General features: G+C 40.6%; 2 protein-coding genes across 5 annotated transcripts; one reads left to right on the top strand and one right to left on the bottom strand.

Annotated features, from left to right (window-relative positions):
* The first annotated feature begins 2728 nt into the window (after positions 1-2728).
* LOC102717998 (blue copper protein-like) lies at positions 2729-5421 on the top strand. The gene is made up of 2 exons (XM_006655853.2): positions 2729-2979; positions 4728-5421. Exons 1-2 carry the CDS (start codon positions 2820-2822, stop codon positions 5153-5155), a joined length of 588 nt encoding a protein of 195 aa, XP_006655916.1. The 5' UTR covers positions 2729-2819; the 3' UTR covers positions 5156-5421.
* Positions 5422-7134: 1713 nt separating this feature from the next.
* LOC102718278 (probable DNA helicase MCM9) lies at positions 7135-14750 on the bottom strand. Of its 4 annotated transcripts, XR_001550560.1 has the most exons (22): positions 14602-14750; positions 14390-14525; positions 14226-14307; positions 13956-14094; positions 13104-13170; positions 12729-12903; positions 12166-12265; positions 11453-11550; positions 11147-11212; positions 10881-10973; positions 10260-10376; positions 10038-10110; positions 9401-9467; positions 9214-9295; positions 8867-8988; positions 8662-8729; positions 8378-8487; positions 8260-8307; positions 8012-8164; positions 7605-7698; positions 7466-7514; positions 7135-7325 (listed from the first exon to the last, which is right to left on the bottom strand). XR_001550560.1 is itself a non-coding variant. In XM_006655854.2 (21 exons), the coding sequence occupies exons 1-20, from the start codon at positions 14748-14750 to the stop codon at positions 7634-7636; spliced, it is 2010 nt and encodes a 669-aa protein (XP_006655917.1). In that variant the 3' UTR covers positions 7135-7514; positions 7605-7633. The 4 variants fall into 4 exon arrangements, 3 of the variants coding, with proteins under 3 accessions (XP_006655917.1, XP_040380758.1, XP_040380757.1); XM_006655854.2 differs by having other exon boundaries at positions 7135-7514; XM_040524824.1 differs by lacking the exons at positions 7135-7325; positions 7466-7514; positions 7605-7698; positions 8012-8164; positions 8662-8729.
* Between the last annotated feature and the right edge of the window lie 4570 nt (positions 14751-19320).

Here is a 19320-nt window from a genome sequence, read left to right on the forward strand (position 1 = left end):
CTTAAATCAAGAAATATGAGGAGGCACAAGTAGCCAACTAATGCAAGATGCTACAAACAATAGACGTGCCCTTAGCCCTTTAATTACTACTCACAAAGTACAATACCACCTTGGGCTAGCTTCATTGCTTGGATCCAATATTCTGTGCTGCAAACTGAATGTTGCTCTTATGATCTTATTTATTATGGTTCATGAGGATCCATCGTGGTAATCTCGAGTCTGTGCTCATCCTCAGTTGTTCTGCATAATGAATTCATTGAAAACGAGGGAGTAACTGAAGGCTGAAGCTTCCTGTCTGAGAGGGATTCCGAGAACATATGTTACTTAATTCGTTGGTGGATGATCTATTTTATGCGATAGTTATTCAAGTGTAAAACAATCACATTCATCTTTTCGCTTTTGCTTTTGCTTACTATAAGCCAAAATCTGAATTTTCAACTATTTTTGTGTCTTTCCATCGTAGTTTATTTTACAACATTTTCTTTTGAGTCTTTTTATCATCCTTAAAAAATACGTTGAGATAATGTTTTAGTATAAAAATTTAGTAACTTGAGATAAGATATACCTTAAGATACTAAAATTTTGCATTAAAATTTTTGATACATCAAGATACTTTTCAAAGATGATAAAAAAATCTTTCATTTTAGATCGCTGAGAACATGTATAGAAGTTTATTATAAATTATTTTTGTTTACAAATATACCACCAAGCAATCATCCCCAATGAATTAACTCCTACAAAGTCGACGATTTGCTCTAGGAAAGTATTTCAAGAAAATTTTATATAGATTTTTCAATGAAATGTGCGCAAATGGAAATGATAGCTATTTTCTGTAGAATCTTTTTTCATAGCTCTTCTTGTTTGTAAGTATGCAGATGAATAAGGCAAAAATTCAAAATCAGGAGGGAAAAAAAACAGGCCTTTGACAAACGAAACAAGATTAACAAACAACAGAACTGTCATCTACCAAACCCTAAAGCGAAACTAATCTTTTTATGTTAGGTACGTGATCACCATACACCAACCGGATTAGAGATTGACCTCCGGGCACTGATAGCTAGCTTGTTCCCTAATCTTTTGGACCTCATGCAGATGAATCTTGCCCACAGGCCACAACCACCAAAACTCTCCGTTTGCCTTGGGTTTAGGATCAGCGAGATCACGCAACCTAGAGCATTTCCATCAGCTCATCTATCTCATCCTTCATCCAAAAATAAAGGATGAAGACTACAATTGAGCTTCAACAAAACGGACATTCTATTATCTATTTTTGGATCCAAAGAGATATAGAGGATATCATATATGGATGATCTGGTGGAGTACAAAGAGATATAAAGAATAAAATTGTTTTAGATGATTATCCAAATGAAAATATATATGACTAAATTTAGATGAACCGTTGGGATACTCTTATCTGAAAATTTCAGGTTGCATGTCGCTCTTGCACATAAATGACTCAAGAACTACTGGATTAGCAAATAAGATTGCTTTCAGCAAATGACTATAGAAGCCAGCTTGTTTCACCGATAACTAGAAGCCGTTGCAACCTCTCATCAAATGGGAAAGGGAAAGTGCTTTTAGCAGTCCGGTGAATATCATTCGTTTCTTGTGCTAAAAAAGTTGTTCCCCTCGTCGAATCTCTTGGCAAAATCCTTGCCCAAATGCATGATCGGCGCATTGACCCATATGACGGCATAGATGCCACTCACCAAACATAGATTGCTATTCACTATTTAGGCCCGGTTTACTTCTCAGAAACTTTTACAAAATGCATCACATCAAATCTTTGAATACTTTAATGAAGCATTAAATATATATGAATATTAAAACTAATTACATGGTTATAAGGGAAATCGTGGGACGAATCTTTGGTCTAATTAGGACGTGATTAGCCATAAGTGATACAGTAACCAACCTGTGCTAAGGACGGATTAATTAGACTCAAAAGATTCGTCTCGCGGTTTCCAGGCGAAATCTGAAATTTGTTTTATAATTAGACTACGTTTAATACTTTAAATATATATCAAAAAGTAAGATGGGATGTTTTTGGAATTTTTTTTTAAACTAAAGGCCTTAATTAGGTACAGGCGTCCAGCTGCTACGGCTATAGATCACCCTCTTACTTTGCCCCAAAGCTGATCAGCAGATTACCAATTATTTGCATGGTCTTTTCATTGCTACTAATTAGGATTAGGCAGTATTATGCTACTCCTACTTTAATAGGAAAATAATGTCCTTCAGGGACCTGAAAGGCAGGCAGAACAAATTAATGGCCAGTCTGGTGACATCGCCAAGCTACCCGTTACGTTAATGTGCCCATCGGCTTTCTTCTCCTTCGTTGCAAGAACATCATGCGACGCGTATGTATCATGAGAAAGATGTTGCAACTGAAAAAGGCATCATAGCAGCGAGCTTCAGCCGCAAACAAGAGGGCTTTGTCAAGAAAAACGGTACCTTTTCCAAAAGGTATTTGGCAAAATGAAAATGAACAGCACAGCTAGAGTAGAGTAGAGTCATTTCTAAGGCATTTCGTGCCTATAACACACCGAAGATATCGAGGGCTTTGGGAGAAGTACCTGTCGAAAGCAATGCGTTTTCGCAGAAAGGCATAGGTTCCTGCCCCCAACAAACTCACCGAAAGCCACTTCACCAACTGCAGAGCTGCTGCGACGTTGTATCACTCGGGTCTCATCAGCTCGTCAGTTTCATCTTTATATAAGGGCCCTAACTTGCAATAATCTCTGCATCTCAATAGAGCAACCAACACAGACATACTCACACATTGTCAACTTCTCTCTTCTTGGTTGCTGCAAGCTGCAATGGCTTCGTCGCTCGCACTGGTAGCTCTCCTCCTCGCCAGCTGCGCCGCGGCGGCGTCGGCGACCAAGTACACCGTCGGCGACACGTCCGGCTGGGCGATGGGGGCTGATTACACCACCTGGGCCAGCGACAAGAAACTCAAAGTCGGCGACATCCTGGGTTAGCGCCATGTAACCAAGCCTCTGCGTTACTTAACCTTCTCGTGTTCTAGTCCTCACCTGTTTGTCAAGTGCTGCACATTGCTTTAGATCATGTACTTACCAGGAGAGATTTAGGTCGCTCTAATAGATTTCTCGCCAAACAGTAGTGACAAACACAGTTACTAATATGTGCACTGGCATCATGCTAGAAAGGAAGTACAATATGTGTTTTTTTAGAATTGTTTTAAGGTGCTCCATCTTACCACTATAGAGATAGGAGAACTACTTTTAATCCTGGCCATTCGTTATTTATGATTTATTGTATTGAAAAAAAATATGGGCTCCTTCATTAATACATCACATCCAAAAAAGAAGCAATTATGGCCGGTATAATTATCCTACCAAAAAGTGCATTCCAATACGTACAATGCTATAAAATAGTCAGCCACCGTTAAAAAAAGAGCCCTACTAGATGTTAACAGAAAAAATAAATATTTAAAATTTGGATATTTAATATATTGGAGCATTGAATTTTGTATGGAATATACTCAAAGTACATAAAACTAACCAAATAATTTTATAGTTCAGATGAAAATATATAATTGCATTTCTGAACCTCAAATTAGATATCAACATTTCAAACACCAATAAGAAACTCCATTATAAACTAAAAAAAATCTAATCACTGTCAATTTCAATCCACTACCGCAATATATTTCAAAAAAGAAATTGAAACTTTACCAGGATACATTTTATTATATATGGATTTTCCTATTAATAGCTTAAGTAAACTCGGTGACTTTCCTTGTTATAATTCACTAATTATCATTCAAGGAATTGAATGATAATAAATGACTCTTACCAACTATGAGGTAAGAGATAACATCCACCCTTGATCAAACCATGATGGATGGTTCATAAAAGTTTTGGTGCACCTAAAAAAGTATGTTTTTTTTTATCATTCTTAAAAAGTAATTTGAGATACCAAAAACTTTAGTGCAAAATTATGGTAACTCAAGGTACCAAAATTTTATATTGAAAAATATAGGCAAAATTTGCTACAAGCCATTGAAGAAATATGTAATTAGTCGGTGGACACTGCAAGATCACGAATTTACTGTAGGGCACCACAAAAGTATGGTAATTAGCTATAGGGCACTCTAGCCAATTTTTTATTATTTTTGGAGTCAAAAATTCTAAAAATGATGAGATTGCCCTTGATGGCAAACCCGTTATGTCGATTGGGTCCAGTCGAACCAGACCATATTGGTCTAGACGCCGCACCACACCCAAACCCTAGCCTACAGGGCGAGTGAGCAGTCAGCGACGGCGATGACCCAGCGGCGATGAGGACGCATGACGGGTTGGCCACCGAGGGCAATCTCGTCATTTTTAAAATTTTTGACTCCGAAAATAATAAAAAATTGGTCGGAGTGCTCGGTAGCTAATTACCATATTTTTATGGTGCCCTGCAGCAAATTAATTCGTGATCTTACGGTGTCCACCAGCTAATTACGTGTTTTTTCGATGCCCTGTAGCAAATTTTGCCAAAAATATAATAGCTTGGGATATTTTTTTAAAGACATTGAAAAAGCTATTTTCTACATGATTTGCATCAGAAACTGAACAAGAGGCAGAATAGTGCATTCATGATAATGATTCCTACCAAAAAAAATGCATGATCATAACAGCTGTAAAAACTTGCTACAGTTCACCTGCTGTGTTGCCTGACAAATGCATTTCTAAGCAACGTTTGTTTTTCTCCAGTGTTCAACTACGCCGGTGGGTCGCACACGGTGGATGAGGTGAGCGCGGCGGACTACGCGTCGTGCTCCGCCAGCAACGCGCTCGCCAGCGACGGCAGCGGCGCGACCACCGTCACCCTCAAGACTGCCGGCAAGCACTACTTCATCTGCGGCGTCGCCGGCCACTGCAGCAACGGCATGAAGCTCGTCGTGGATGTCGCTGCAGCGTCTCCGGCCCCGGAAGCCCCATCCACCACGCCGACGACTCCATCGACCACACCAGCGACACCGGCGTCCCCTGGCTCGAGCTCCGGCGTGACGCCTCAGACCCCGGCGACGGTGCTCGCGCCGCCGGTCAAGCAGTCCGCCGGCGCAGCCGGGCTCAGGGCCGGGGCATGGGCTATCCTGGGCTTGGCCGGGCTGGCCGCCGTGCAACTGGGCCTCTTCTAGGTCCGAAGCCAGGGTGGAGGCAGTGCTGTTAGGTTGCTTGTCATCTAGACATCGACAGACACGCATCGTGTCAAGCTGTTTGTTCAGGAAGTGAGTTGAGATTTCTTTCCACGGAGGGAACTGGTGCTTTTGTTGTGGTGGGCTGGCGGTAGGTGGATGCTGTGTTTAAATTGATTTCCTGTTAATTTGTTGCCCTATCTATGTCATGGATTTTTAGCCTCACCTCTGTATGTTGTGACTCATTCCAATCTGGTTATGATCTAGGTACATGTGTAGAAATAGGTTCGGGTTCGTTGTTGGTTCTAGTTCAACTAAATAAGCTAAGTTTTAGATTTCAAAAATAAAACTTAAGATCATTTAGTTAAACTAGAGCAAGTCACGGATTGCCCGCGGCTGACCCATACCCATCCCTACATGTAGTGTAGTGCATGAACACACTAATATTAAAGATATAGATATATACGGTTAAAGATAACAGTTTAATAGAAACTCTAAAAACAAAGATTAAATCCTTAAGAGATACAGTAAGTTTTTACTCTAAGTTTCTATATCTCCCATATACGCTATATATACCTCATGAGGGTTAGGCAATGCATAATAGATCTTAGAATTTCTTCCTATATAATATTTTTCATAGTATGATATCAGAGCCTAGATCCAATAAAAGTCATCAATTCTAAGTTAACGCCGCCAGCGGCAGCTCGCCGCCGACGAGCCCATCCAACCGATCTGTAAACAAACGATAGCAATTGAGCCTCCGCCCGGCAAGATCGTTCCAACTGACTGTTCAACACGAAGATGACAAGGATGCCAGTTACCCATCTTCAATTTTCATCGCACATTGGAGTGCATGCATTTAATTTCTTTTTCATTAAGCTACCTGACCTCCCAATATTATCCATAGATTAGATATTTTTCAATAATTAACATTACATCAATTTTAGCCATTCTAAATCATCTATAGAATATATTATATTTCTATCGATATCTAGCATTAGATTAGTTTCTTCTATCTACAAAACCCCTAGCGGCAGAAGTAGAGGAGCGGTGATGGTATCGATGAGTCTGAGGAATAGCAACATGCAGATTGTTGAAGTCGATAAGGCAAACATGCATTGATCAACTAACAGGCAAGCATTGTATCAAACGACCACTGTCTTCACTGAGCATCTACGTCCGCCAACAACATACATTAAAGTAACACTAATGTACACAACTGATGGTCTTCATCAACATGGTAATACATCACCACCGCTTCGTCCACAAGAATAGACATCTTGCATCCTTTGACAGGAGTAACTGCAAGATGCTTTATTGACGGTGGCAACGACCGCATCATCTACGACAGATAAAGCTGCATCAATCTAGCATCACTATAATGATAACCTATACGACATATAGAGTTCAACCAAAACTTGGTGACCTAACGTCAACAACGTTCTTTGACATCAACCAGATGACCCAAGAGCATCCTTTGACATATGCAAAGATGTTTCCAACAACATCCTCTGACATCTGTAAGGTGCCTCATCTATAATCGCAACTCCGTTTGTATTTTTTTTGCCTTCAGCTATATGCAGATACATCAACTACCATGTCTACAACGACCACGGCTACCTCAACGGACATTACAGTGAAACATACTTGACAACTCCAGTCAAAACCGTCTATGTCATTATTATTATCCATGACACTCCACTATGGCTGCGAAAGGGAATAGAGGAGAAAGATCAAGACAACACAGAAAGGGACATAATCACCAAGGTGGAGAACCGTCCATCAGAGATACAATTGATGATGGTAAAATAGAGAATAGAAGATGATGCAAACACAAGACTTCAAATCCAGTCACAATCGTTTGCTTTGCTCCCGTTACGACTAAGGATGAATGTTAGAGATATAAATATATACGGTTAGAGATAACAGAGTCAATAAAAGCTCTAGAGTTAAAGATTAAATCCTAGATAGATACGGTATAATATTTGGCTTGTACACCAAGTTTCTATCTCCTATTTATGCTATATATACACCCACAAGAATCAGTATAATATACAATAGATTATAGAATTTCTCTCTATTTAATATTTTTCACGGATGAACTGCAAATGTCCTCACTGTGGTGACAAAAAAGTAGCTACAGAAAAATAGACCTGGTTGGCTTACCTTCCAACTAAAAAGAAAAGTGCCACGATTCGAGAGACAGTGAAAAGCCACCAACACAAACAAGAAAACCTTTTTAGTTGCTATTTCAGATTTGCAGGTCCCGGTGCATTGATCTAAAACAATAGGTTACAATTCCAATACCGTTACCTGGTAGAGCCAGACAGATCGTAGTAATCTAGTGCACAACACATGTTTCCTGCAATGTTTACAACATTACTACTCAATTACAATTATTAGAAAACATAACCATAATAGTTAAATGTCCCAAAGCAAGAGTAGTTAACACCTTGTTATATCACTTGATTCATTGTTGTTTTACAACAACGGGGAGTTTTCGATTACTCCTAGTTGCGTAAGAATTTTCTTCTCCTGCTTGATATCTATAACATGTTAAGACGAACAAAGGAATGGGGAAAACTGCTTATCAGTTTACAGAATCTATACTTTCAAAGGTGCGCTTCCATAAGGAAATAATTCACGTCAGAATGAGCCAATCAGCAGCATTAAGTGGAAAGCACAGTAGTATTAACATTTATAGGAAGAACAGATCACCTTTGCTTGCCCAGAACCAAAAGGTCATACCTGAGAAATAGGCAAGAATATCCATAGATAAGGTGCCCCAGTAAAAAAAAAATCAGTTAAAGTATGTGATATTCTCAGATAAGTAAGCTCTAGAATCACATCTCAGGATACATTCCTGGTCAGGGTTCTCTGTAAAATTTGATTGCAGAGCATTCCCGGCAGTATCTACTATTGCAGATGTTGTCATGGAGGATTCGATGCATAATATGGCAGCGATAGCATCAAGTTTCGTGACCTCATTTCTGAACATTAGTCTTGCATGTGCTACAACAGACAAGATAAGCTGTAAGGAGGCGAGATGGGCATCAGAATTAACATATATGGAAGGTGTGCAATTCAGTGTAGATTTCAGAACATGCCTTGTGCTAGCCTTATCAAACTCTCAAGCATGCGCACAGTTGTCCTTGCTGCAGAAGCAGAAAACCTATTTTTGAGAGGCTGCAAAAAACTTCAGGAAACAAAAATAAGACGGCTAACCTGCATTCCGAGCTCCTGATTGCCGCTGATGCTGATAATAACTAGAGATAACTATTTCTGCCTCCTTTGTTAGCACAGGTTTGAACTGCTGCTTCACATAGTGAATATACCTGGCATTAAAAAATTGCTAAGCATCATTGTTTAGCATTGACAAGGAAATATAATGAGAATTTTCAAAGCTATTCGGCCAAATACAATTGGAACTTTTATTATGTTATGATCTGCCAAAGTAGCATTTGTGTGTGTGTGTGGTGGGGGGGGAGGGGTCACTTTGATTGTCTCGCCTTCTCAACATGGACAGCGTCCACATTACTTCCGCATCACCTGTCTTGCCTTTCTTTTCTTCAGTGTTCTGCACAATTTTAAATTTATATGCTTGCAAGTTTCTTTTAGAATGCCAGTATGCTATTCTTTGCACACCCACAGGGACAGCTTATTCAAGAAACCAAGCAATAGAACAAGTCAAACATCAAAAACAATAAAATGTACCTCAGCTAATATATGAGATGAAACTATTTCATCCCAGTCTCTGTCCTTTTTATCCAAGAGAACAAGAACTATATCAAATCTACTCAATAATGGTCCTGACAACGTTGTATTCACAGATAAGGCTGAAAAGAAAAGGCAGAAATATCATGGTCAGAATGGATAAGACCACTGAAAATGATATGAGAACATCTTAGAGGCATATAATGGCACCATTATAGTATTGGTATAGTGAAATACTGGAATGTACAAGTAAATGTGCCTGGAAGGCTGGAACACTGTTATGTGGTCTGGCACAGTTTTAGTTAAGTATTCAAGCTAAATAAGAGCTTGATGTGCAAGGGCAGTACATTCATTTGGATCGTATTGTCCTTTTGGATTAGTGGCACCAAACACCGTAGTCCTTGTGCTGAGTGTTGTCACTAGTCCTGCCTGCACAAAAAATGTAATAACGCTGACTCAAAATACAGTAATTAATGGGTCCCACAGTTCACTAGATGGTAATTTTTTTAAAAAAAGATCAAAGATGCCAGATACCTTTGCAATGCTTATTGTTTGTTGCTCCATGGCTTCATGTATTGTTGTCCTGTCATGCTCTCGCATACTATTAATGACAATTGTTAAACTCAGGTGTTATAGATCCCTAAAATAATGTGTTTCACAACAATTTATGCATTGATCTTAGGATGGTGAAAAGCTACATGTAACAAAATAACAAATCATGGTTTTCAAAAAAGTTAAAGATGAACTATCATTTATTATGGAAAATATATCATATAAACAAATTTAGGTGTATGAGCATATTATCTGGAGACGATTGTTGTGTTTGTAGCAACATAAGGTACATCAAAGGATTATGGTGTTCTAACAATCAGAGCTAGGCGCCGGGTAGCAGCCGCAAGTTGGTATTTGGTGGTGCATTGGGCAGATGTCCTGCCTTAGATGTTCTAGTGATGCTGTATTAATGTTATATTGTCTTTGTTTTATGTGATACGCTTGCTTATTGCTTGGAGGCCCATGGTCAAGTTGGTCCTAGTCGCCCCTAGGCACTAGGTGCTAGCACTGCCAACCATCTGCCATTCTACAGTCTAGTACCTTCTTCAACACTTGCATCATTGAATAAAGATTTTAGATAGCAAATTGGTCATTGGGTGTTTGACAAAGTTGAACAAACCTATCAAATTCATCAATGCAGCAGAGACCACCATCAGCAAGAACAAGAGCACCAGCCTCAAGCATCCATTCTCCTATCATCAAAAATGAAAATGAGCATTTGAGTCATAATGTAAGAAAGATGTTATTAAAAAATCATTGCTAACTCCAGATTTTCAAATCAAGGAAACATAAAAGACTAAGTATAATGGTGACTGAAAATGGCGATGTCAAACATAGGTACCTCCATCCTTGACTGCTGTGACAGTTAAACCAGCACTGGTGCTTCCAAGACCAGTTGTAATCACCGAACGGTTGCTCAGTTTAGCAGCAAACTTCAGAAACTGAGATTTGCCAGTGCCTAAGATTCAATAGAACACAATATAGTTACATAAAATATATATTTCATGTAGTCTGGTTTGTAGCATCTCTATTAGGGGCATAAAAAGCACGTCATGAAGCTTGTGAACCACAAGGATGGATATCTATGCTCTCCACATTTCCACTTGACCCAAAGCCCAGTTGTTGTAGCCTTTGCTATATACAAGTGACAGTGTTGGATTTGTGCGGCTCAGGGGTAACATTTTGGCATACAGGAAATCATTTTGGATGCACTTTTTCACGCAGTGACAAAGGTACTTAAGCAATCAGAGTCCAGCAATGGGACAAGCTAGTTTTCCAGAAGCTTTGAGAAGGTCAGGGTGAAGATATGGACTAAGCTAGTCAAGTGGTAGTTGCCTAGTTGGTAGAAGTAACTACTGCAGTGCATGTTGAATATGTTGTTTTCTGGGAAAAAGTAGTTCAACTTATATAAAGAAGGATGGTTATGATATAAGCACATAACAAATGCTATGGATATTAGTACCTGGATCACCAACAAGAAGCATATGTGGTTCTCCACGAACCTTTGTTCCTGAAGCATCAACACGCTGCACCCCTCCAATCAATGTAAGAGCAACTGAAATTTAAATTGATCATGGAACATTATAAATATAGCTGTATGACTTACGAATACTCCAAAAGAGGGTTAAGTAACTTTTTAGAAACAATCTCCAAGTGGATGCCCAGAGAAAGCTAAACACCAGTGAATATTGTTGGAAATGATTTAGAGTACTGCAAATAGTTTTGTACCTGCAAGCTTCACTGTGAATAACCCAAAAATTTGAGGACAGATGCCTTTCAAAATAGAATTTCTACCTGTGCACCCAAAAGAACAAAAGAATGCATAATTTATAATACAATAACTCAAAAAAAAAAGGAAGAATATTCCTAATTTTAGATTTAGGAACAATATCAAGGTCCATGGTTCAAACTTCAAAAGTAAGTGAAAAAGAAAGTGCAGTACATTGTCTATTGCTTCAATATTAGATGACATGATTCAGGCCAAGATCTAGACAGCAGCAAAGGGAAAATGAACTAGCATTGGAACATAAGTACCTTTTAGTGGTGTAGCTCTGGAAGCTGCCCAGAATTCCTCAAACGTGTTGATAATTTCAACAGGTATGTCCAGATCAGACTTCAGCTCATTGGTTCTCCTGTAGAACGCAAGGCATAAACATTCATAAACACAAACCACAGAAGGCAAGACTAACTGATATGTTTGAACTTCAAAACGAAGGAACAAGAAAGGCACTAAAATTTAATACTGAAGTGCTAAAGATATGCCGAACTACGGTGACATGACTAACATCAACTACCTTCGCAGACAATAAAATAAAAATATAAAAAACAAGTGTACAACATAATAAATCATATTGAAATTACAGCGTATGAGGGAAGCTTTTCCTTCATACAAGACCATACTGTTCTGATGTCACCAAACTGCCTGTTTCCTAAAATGTTTTCAGTTTTTCATCATACAACTAATATAACAGAAGAACATAACATCAAAGTACATTTCACATATTTTCTGGATCAGCAATGAAGTGCGTAAGCTATTGCTGGTATTACTGTGAATCTGTGACAGATCTGCATAAGCATAAATAAGCCTGAAGGTTCGTAAAAAGAACACTACTATGTAATATGCTAAGAAGAAAGCAATATACCTGGTTCACTGCATATGCTAAATTTATTAAAAGAGTCCTAATGTGGCAGATTTAAAGTAGAGAACTAACATTTGGAGAAGAACCTCAGTGTAAGTTATCTATTACCTCACAAAGTTGGCAATCAGCATAGGATCAAGGTTTGAACGGACATCCTTAATGTCGGGAGACCATTTTGCGGATAATCTGCCCGTAACAACAACATCATCTGAAGAAAAAATAAGGTGACTACCATAGCAAAGTATGCTAAACCAACTGATGATTACACAAAAGAAACACAACAAAATTCACTTTTCCGACTGGCATGAGATCAAGCTGGCCTAAATGCTATGCATTACAGCCTAGTTCACCAGGATCAACTGGTTTGGTGTACCAGGACTCCAGGCTCAGGCCATGGTGGTTCAGATTTCAGCCTGAGAGGAATTGGACCAAACACAGCATGCTCTGGTTGGTAATTTGCTCATGTCTACTCCCATTTATCCAGTTAAGCTACTCATAGAAAACCATGTGATTTTGAAATTTTTAAGCTCACTAGAAGTCTAGAACTCAGTCTATGAATCAAGATGTAAAAAGAGTCTAGACTGCTACCTCTAAGACATGAAAGAAGAAAAACAGACAACTGTTACCTCCGCGGAATTCTGGAAATGTATGAGTATGTAAAGGTTGCTTACCACCAGCTTTCACAATATCAACAAGATCATCCATCAGAATTACAGGCATTGAACGGGGTATAGACCCAACGCCCAAAAGTTGTATATTTTCTTGGATTTTTATTTCTTGATAATCATGACAGATTATGGTATCTTGTATGAATTGGAAAGTGCCACCTCCACAACCTTTTGAACTCTGGATCAATAGCAAAATTAGCAAGAGCAACTTCACAACAGTAGCAGAAGTTCAAGCAATTACAAATGTGGCAAACTCTCAATACCAATGTATAGAATGTGATAGCCAGGACATAATAATAGGAGCTCTAATAATAGTGTTCACCACAGGTGAACAGTTATATGTAGAGCTAGAAAAGTAATGCTAAGGAAGTGAAATACCTTGGACTTGCAAGATGCAGGAAGAGTTATACGATTCCCAGCCTCAAGCTCAGGGTGAACTGTGAACCTATTCAGGATACCAAAAAAATCAAGGTTCGGTACATCCAGAGTCTAGCACATTAATATATGATCATGACAATCAACAGTTCAACACACACCTTGTAAAGGTAATGATGACTTAATGGACTCATCATGTCTTAAGGAAGCTCAAAGTGTTCTATTGAATTGTTCATATTAAGGCAATCAACAAATTGCCTTTATCTTTTAATCCTCACCCAATTCCACAAAAACTGTCCTACTGTTTTTAAGAAGGTAAACTATCATCATGCATGTTTTTCCAAATACTTGCAAGATAATATTAACCCTCTGATTGCGTAGATACTCAATTTTACTCCACAGCTTGACTTACAGGCTCAAGGAAGCCAAATAATGTGTAACACGATGACAATCCTGGCACTTTGCCGGCACACTAGAAGTAGCAAGAGCAACCCAGCAACTTTTGTTTTAGAAAATCCAACTTTGAATATTTGCCCCAGAAAAGCTTCTACCTAACCAGCTCAATCAGTAGACCACCGTCTAAATAAACTAATACACATAACAGGGTTATACGATGGTGGAGACAAGATGGGGCAATCAGGGCTTGAGCCCTAAGCTTGGCTCCACAATCCCATTGAAATCTAATCAAATTTTTTAAAGATTTTTGAAGATATAAAGTGCTTAGCCAATGATACATTAATTCAAACCTAGTGCAGCCTATTTCTGGGGTCACCCCTGGTTATACTTCACAAGCCTATTGAGACTCACAGATGAAGCAAAAAACTTCAGTTCAGTCTTCAACCAATACGGTCAAACCTGTACTTGCACTTTCTGCACTCGTACGTCCTTTCGCCTTCGATCATCTTCACACTACCAGATCTGATCACAGTTCCCTTCAAAGTGAGCAGAGTCCCTCTGTGCTTCACCCTCACCTTCCCAATGCTCGGGCACGCTTCTGCAAGACACCACCGTCGCCAGCGAATCACGATACCCAGCATAAGCAACTGCCCGAAAACCCAACCAACTAAACCAGCATGCAAGCATTACGCCGAACACGAACGCTGCATGCGTGCGCTCACGGCTCACCAGGGCATTCGAGTGGCGACCCAGAGGTGTTGACGCGCACGTGCACGAACTTCTTCTCAATTGGCTCGTCGCCCGGCTTGCTCTGAGAATCAAAACTAATGCTCTGAGAAAAAAAATGGAGAAAATCAACAGACGCAAATCGTACGGCCGGCTGGACTACTCACCTTGTCTCGTCGAGCGGCGGCATCGAATTTGTCGAGGGCGCGTTGCGCGGCGGCGTCGAACAACTCGAGCACGTCTTTGGGGTAGTCGTAGAGTATGTGGGCGACCTCGGGGTCGAAATCCAGGAGCTCCGCAAAGCTGCGGGATGAGACGGGGTTAGGGTCTGGAGGAGGAAGAGAAGGGGAAGGGGAGGAGAGGGGGAGGAGGAACTCACTCGATGACGAGGGGGAAATGGAGCTTGCCGTCGGGGTCGGGGAGCAGGATGCGGCGGAGGTCGTCGGAGTGGAAGCGCTTAAGGAAATTGTCGATGCGACTCTCGAGCTCTTCAAGGTCGTCGACGGCGAACTCCATCGGCGGCGGCATTTGGGGCCGTACGGGCGGGGGCGGGAAAGCTGGCCGCGGCGGAGAGAGGAGGAGCCGGTGACGGTCATAGTGGTGACCACAATTTAGGGGAAAACAGTTTGATGGGCTTTCTCTTTTTCTCAATACAAGCTCGGCCTTTCGGCCTGTGGTCTACCAGTTTGATGGGCTTTTGGGTGGAAATTTTGCGTAGGCCTTCCTTTCAACGTAAGGACTCGTAGTCTAGAAAGCTGGAGCCTACTAGATTGAGCCTATCCGTCCTCTCCATTGAGCCGGTAAACAATTTCCTTCTTTTCGTTCGGATAAAGCGCACTTCAGGTCCCTCATCCTGTCTCAAGGTTTAAACAACATCCCACAAACTTGAAACCAGATATACATTATCTCTAATCTTGCAAAACCAGGTTAACTAGGTCCAAAGACAGTATCGCTCTCGGTATTGGCTCACATGTCGTCCATGAGGCACTCCAGTAAAAAGAATAAGATGGATCAGGCATGTCAGCAAAACATTTGTTATTTATGTCCGATTATTATGAATATTTTTTATTTTAAAAATATATTAGTATATTTTTACTAAACCTTCGACAAATATTTTCATTATCTAAATCTTTTTGCCATACCTGATGTGGCAAGACAACGCTATCATATTGAGTAGTTGGCGTGGCAGCGTATTCATATCACGCCGGTGGTGGTGTGACAGACTTCACAGCCAACTTGGTGTGACATTCCTTTTTGCTACGCTAAGGAGGAACGGTGTTGCTAAAAGGTTTAAAAAAATAAACAAATATTATATGTGGTGCATTGTATATGGAAGTGGATACCAACAAATATTACATACTTAGGGCTTGTTTGGGGAGCTTTATATTATGAGAAGCGGTTGTTTGATAGCCAGCTTCTGAGAATCTGGAAAAGCTCTGAAACTCATGTTCTCCCGCTTCTGGCTTCTTATTTCATTTTTCCATAATCTATAACTACATATTCTTAGAAATTATGGACTGTTTGGGATAGCCTATGACAGAAGCAGTTTGGAAAAAAAAACTACAACTGGGAGAAGCTCTCGCAAACAGGCTCCTAATGTTATACAGAAAACAACTGCTAGATTTATGAATATGACTAAGGGAAAGGATAGAAGGTAGTCTTGGTAAGGAAGTTTATATCTGGATTAATCTTAGATACAACTAGGATTGTCCTGCCCATATAGGTAGGATATCCTAGGTTTTACTTGAAGTAGGGATAATCCAAGAAATAAATTCAATGCCTCCTTTGAGAGAAGAGGATCCAATCAATACTTAGACAATATAAGTCGCATCAAGTAAAGTCATCATGAGATATAGTTTTAGTCGTTAACTACGGTCATTGATTACCACTTCTGCCTCATCGATGAGACTAGTTTCTCATTTCTCAACTAGGTAGACACTCTCCCAAATATTGTACTCGGCATGTTTTTTCTAGAATATGGTTCATATAAAAGGGAGTTAGGGTTATTACTCACTTTTGGAGGCCAACCGATATAAATCTCTATGTCCCAAGTTATTTCTAGTTGTATCTGTATGACTATTCTATGTACCACATAATTCTACATCCTCAAAATACTATATCAGAATCTCGCTACTTAACATTTGGCGAAGCAAGTAGAGGACTAGTGTTTTCGAAGGTTTTTGCCAAGATTAAGAGATGATTTCTCATTTGAAGGCTTCTACAGCTGATTTAGATCAGAAGTACAAAACCAATCAACGGGCATGCTCTTCAGATTGGGACAATCACCTTTTCCCGCATGATCGACACTGCTCTAGTTGTCGATTTTCTTCTCATGACCGAGATTTGTTATCGGAAAACCTACGTACAATCGTAACCATGAGTCTTGTTGAAAATATAAGCATGTGTATATTTAGTCATTCATATTAAAAGACTACATCTCCAAATTAAGAGCATCTGCAACAGACAACCCAAATTAAACTCTTCAAATATCTATTTGGTCACTCTCCATTCGTTTGGCCACCCCAATTCGTTTTTTACTCCAACAGTCTCTCCATCCACCCTCTCTATCCCAAGTCTATGACAACTGGACCTGAGGATGGCAATAGGTCGGGTCGGGTACGGGTACGTACCTGACCCGTATCCAAAATGACTCGCAGGCAAAAAACCATACTTGAACCCACACTCGACGGGCATTGGGTACCCACCGACTGCCCGCTTCTACGCCACCGGCCGTCGGCGTGGACAACCCGCCGCCACTGGGATTCCCTCAAGGACGCCGCCGGTCCCGTGCTCCCCCGCCGATGCTGCCATCAACATGCTTCCCCACGAACGTCGTTGGCCGCCGTCCGCGTGCTCCCCTGCTGACGCCAACATCGGTAAGTTAACTAAACTCTCTTGTTTTCCATGGACATGTTTCTCGAACTGCTAAACGGTGTATTTTTTTAAAAAAAATCTATAGAAAAGTTGTTTTAAAAACCATATTAATTTATTTTATATTTTTTAATAACTACTAATTAATTAATATATATTGATCTATTACTAAGTTTTTAACTATGAGTAAGTTAACTTACCATCTCGCTTGCCGAACGGGCCTATTCCGGTTGGCAGACAGTTGAACCAACGTGATCGACGAGGTGCGTACGTGCTAGTATGAAACACAAACCCGTAAAGATTCTCGAAACAAAAATGCGCGGACAATCTAACAACCTCCGCTCTGGCACTCTCTACTAATCAGCGATTACATGCACGCATGTACTACTGTCGTTTGCAAAGCACCCCATGATCAGTGTACGCCTCGTCATTTCCCCTACCTGCTGCAGAAGTCCAGGCGCGGTCACTCACGCGCGCAGAGGCAGCACAGGCACCAGCTCATCACAAGAAAGCAGCAACCGACGCCGCTCAGCGAGACGGCGAGCGAGCGAGCGAAAGCGCGAGCAGTTGCCGTTGCGCAGCCTAGCCCAGACCCTGCACGCACACCGGAGGACAGGGGGACAAGAAAGCGATGGGAAAGCGCCCGTGGGCGTGGCAGCGAGGGTTGCCGGCTCCTGCCCATGTCGCGCAGCGCAGCGCAGAGTGCTGCCGCGGTCGTCGACGACACGACTGGTACAGTAGCACTCGGGCGTGCGGACTGCGCAGCCGATGGACCGGCGGACGCGAGGCGGGGGCCGCGCGTGGGAGCTGACGCGAGCGCGGGGTGCCGGGGCGACGGTCTCGGCGCGAGGGGACAACGTACGCTAGAGGGCGCGGCGTCGCTTGGTCTCCCGAGGCCGCACGCACCGCTGCGGCGTGGCGTGCACGGCGGCGTCCGTGCGGGCGTGCGTGCGGCTGCGGTGCACGGCACGCACACGTTCATCGGACTTGACAATGATAGGTGGTATTTATACTGAGAAATTTTTAGAAGAAGTGTCACGTTAAATGTTTGATCGGACGTTGAAAGGGGTTTTTGACACGAATAAAAAAACGAATTTCACGACTAGCCTAAAAATTACGAGACGAATCTTTTGAGCCTAATTAATCTGTCATTAGCACATATTGGTTACTGTAGCACTTATGACTAATCATGGACTAATTAGACTTAAAAGATTTGTCTCAAGATTTTTTCCGTAACTGTACAATTAGTTTTTTAGTTCATCTATATTTAATGCTTTATTTAGATGTCTAAAATTTAATGTGATATTTTTTTTAAAAAAAATTTAGAAACTAAACGATACCTTAACCGGCTTTCAGCTGAATTTCGAGCTACTAGTACTGTTCGAATGACGAGTTGGCACGTTCCTCTTCCGTACTATGGTCTTCGAGTTCTTTTTTTTTTTTTTTCTAGGTGGTCTTCGAGTTCAGCAAGCATGTGAGCCTCGTCTTGAATACGGGGCAGATTGCAGAGTTGTACACTGTACAAGGTCCTTCTTTTCTCGCTTAGTTTCCAAAAAATTTCTCCAACAACATCACTGAATTTTTGGACATCTAAATAAATCATTAAATATATATAAACATTAAAACTAATTATACAGTTATGGAGAAAATAGTGAGACGAATATTTTGAGTCTAATTAGAACATGATTAGCCATAAGTTAGGGAGGAAACCGCGAGACGAATTTTTGAGCCTAATTAAACCGTCATTAGTACATGTTGGTTACCATAGCACTTATAGCTAATCATGGACTAATTAGGTTCATGCTCTATTTAAATATCTAAAAATGTAATGTGATGTTTTTTTTAAAAAAAAATAGGAACTAAACGAGACCTAAACCGTGGCAGTAGTAGTATATGGACACCGTAAAAACACCTCCAACAGAAGCTAAACAGCGAGGTGTGCTGGTGTGGCGTAACACGCTGATAAGTGCACCGACTAGTTAACCCATTGGGCCACGTTCGTTACCCCTCTAAATTAACTTATCCGCTTGTTTCCACGCGCACGCTTCATAAACTGCTAAACGGTGTTTAGTTACCGGTTACACTTTACCATAATTTAACGCGTCTAAGCTTAAAACAACTTTCAGTAGTAATAGGGTGGTTGTCTCTTGGCTGTTTACATAAAAAACGAGATGATATATTTTTAAATGAAAAATAATTAATAAATAAAACTTTATATATGTTCTTA

The sequence above is a fragment of the Oryza brachyantha genome, chromosome 6 (assembly GCF_000231095.2).
Source record: "Oryza brachyantha chromosome 6, ObraRS2, whole genome shotgun sequence".
NCBI classification, from domain to species: Eukaryota; Viridiplantae; Streptophyta; class Magnoliopsida; order Poales; family Poaceae; genus Oryza; species Oryza brachyantha.

Coding starts and splice junctions, on each gene's coding strand:
- LOC102718278 (XM_006655854.2), bottom strand. CDS start 14,750: ATGCCGCCGCCGATGGAGTTCGCCGTCGACGACCTTGAAGAGCTCGAG. Junction 12,266..12,728: donor TGATATTGTGAAAGCTGGTG/GTAAGCAACCTT, acceptor TTTTTTCTTCAG/ATGATGTTGTTGTTACGGGC. Junction 8,730..8,866: donor CATCTCATATATTAGCTGAG/GTACATTTTATT, acceptor AAAATTGTGCAG/AACACTGAAGAAAAGAAAGG.
- LOC102717998 (XM_006655853.2), top strand. CDS start 2,820: ATGGCTTCGTCGCTCGCACTGGTAGCTCTCCTCCTCGCCAGCTGCGCC. Junction 2,980..4,727: donor CAAAGTCGGCGACATCCTGG/GTTAGCGCCATG, acceptor GTTTTTCTCCAG/TGTTCAACTACGCCGGTGGG.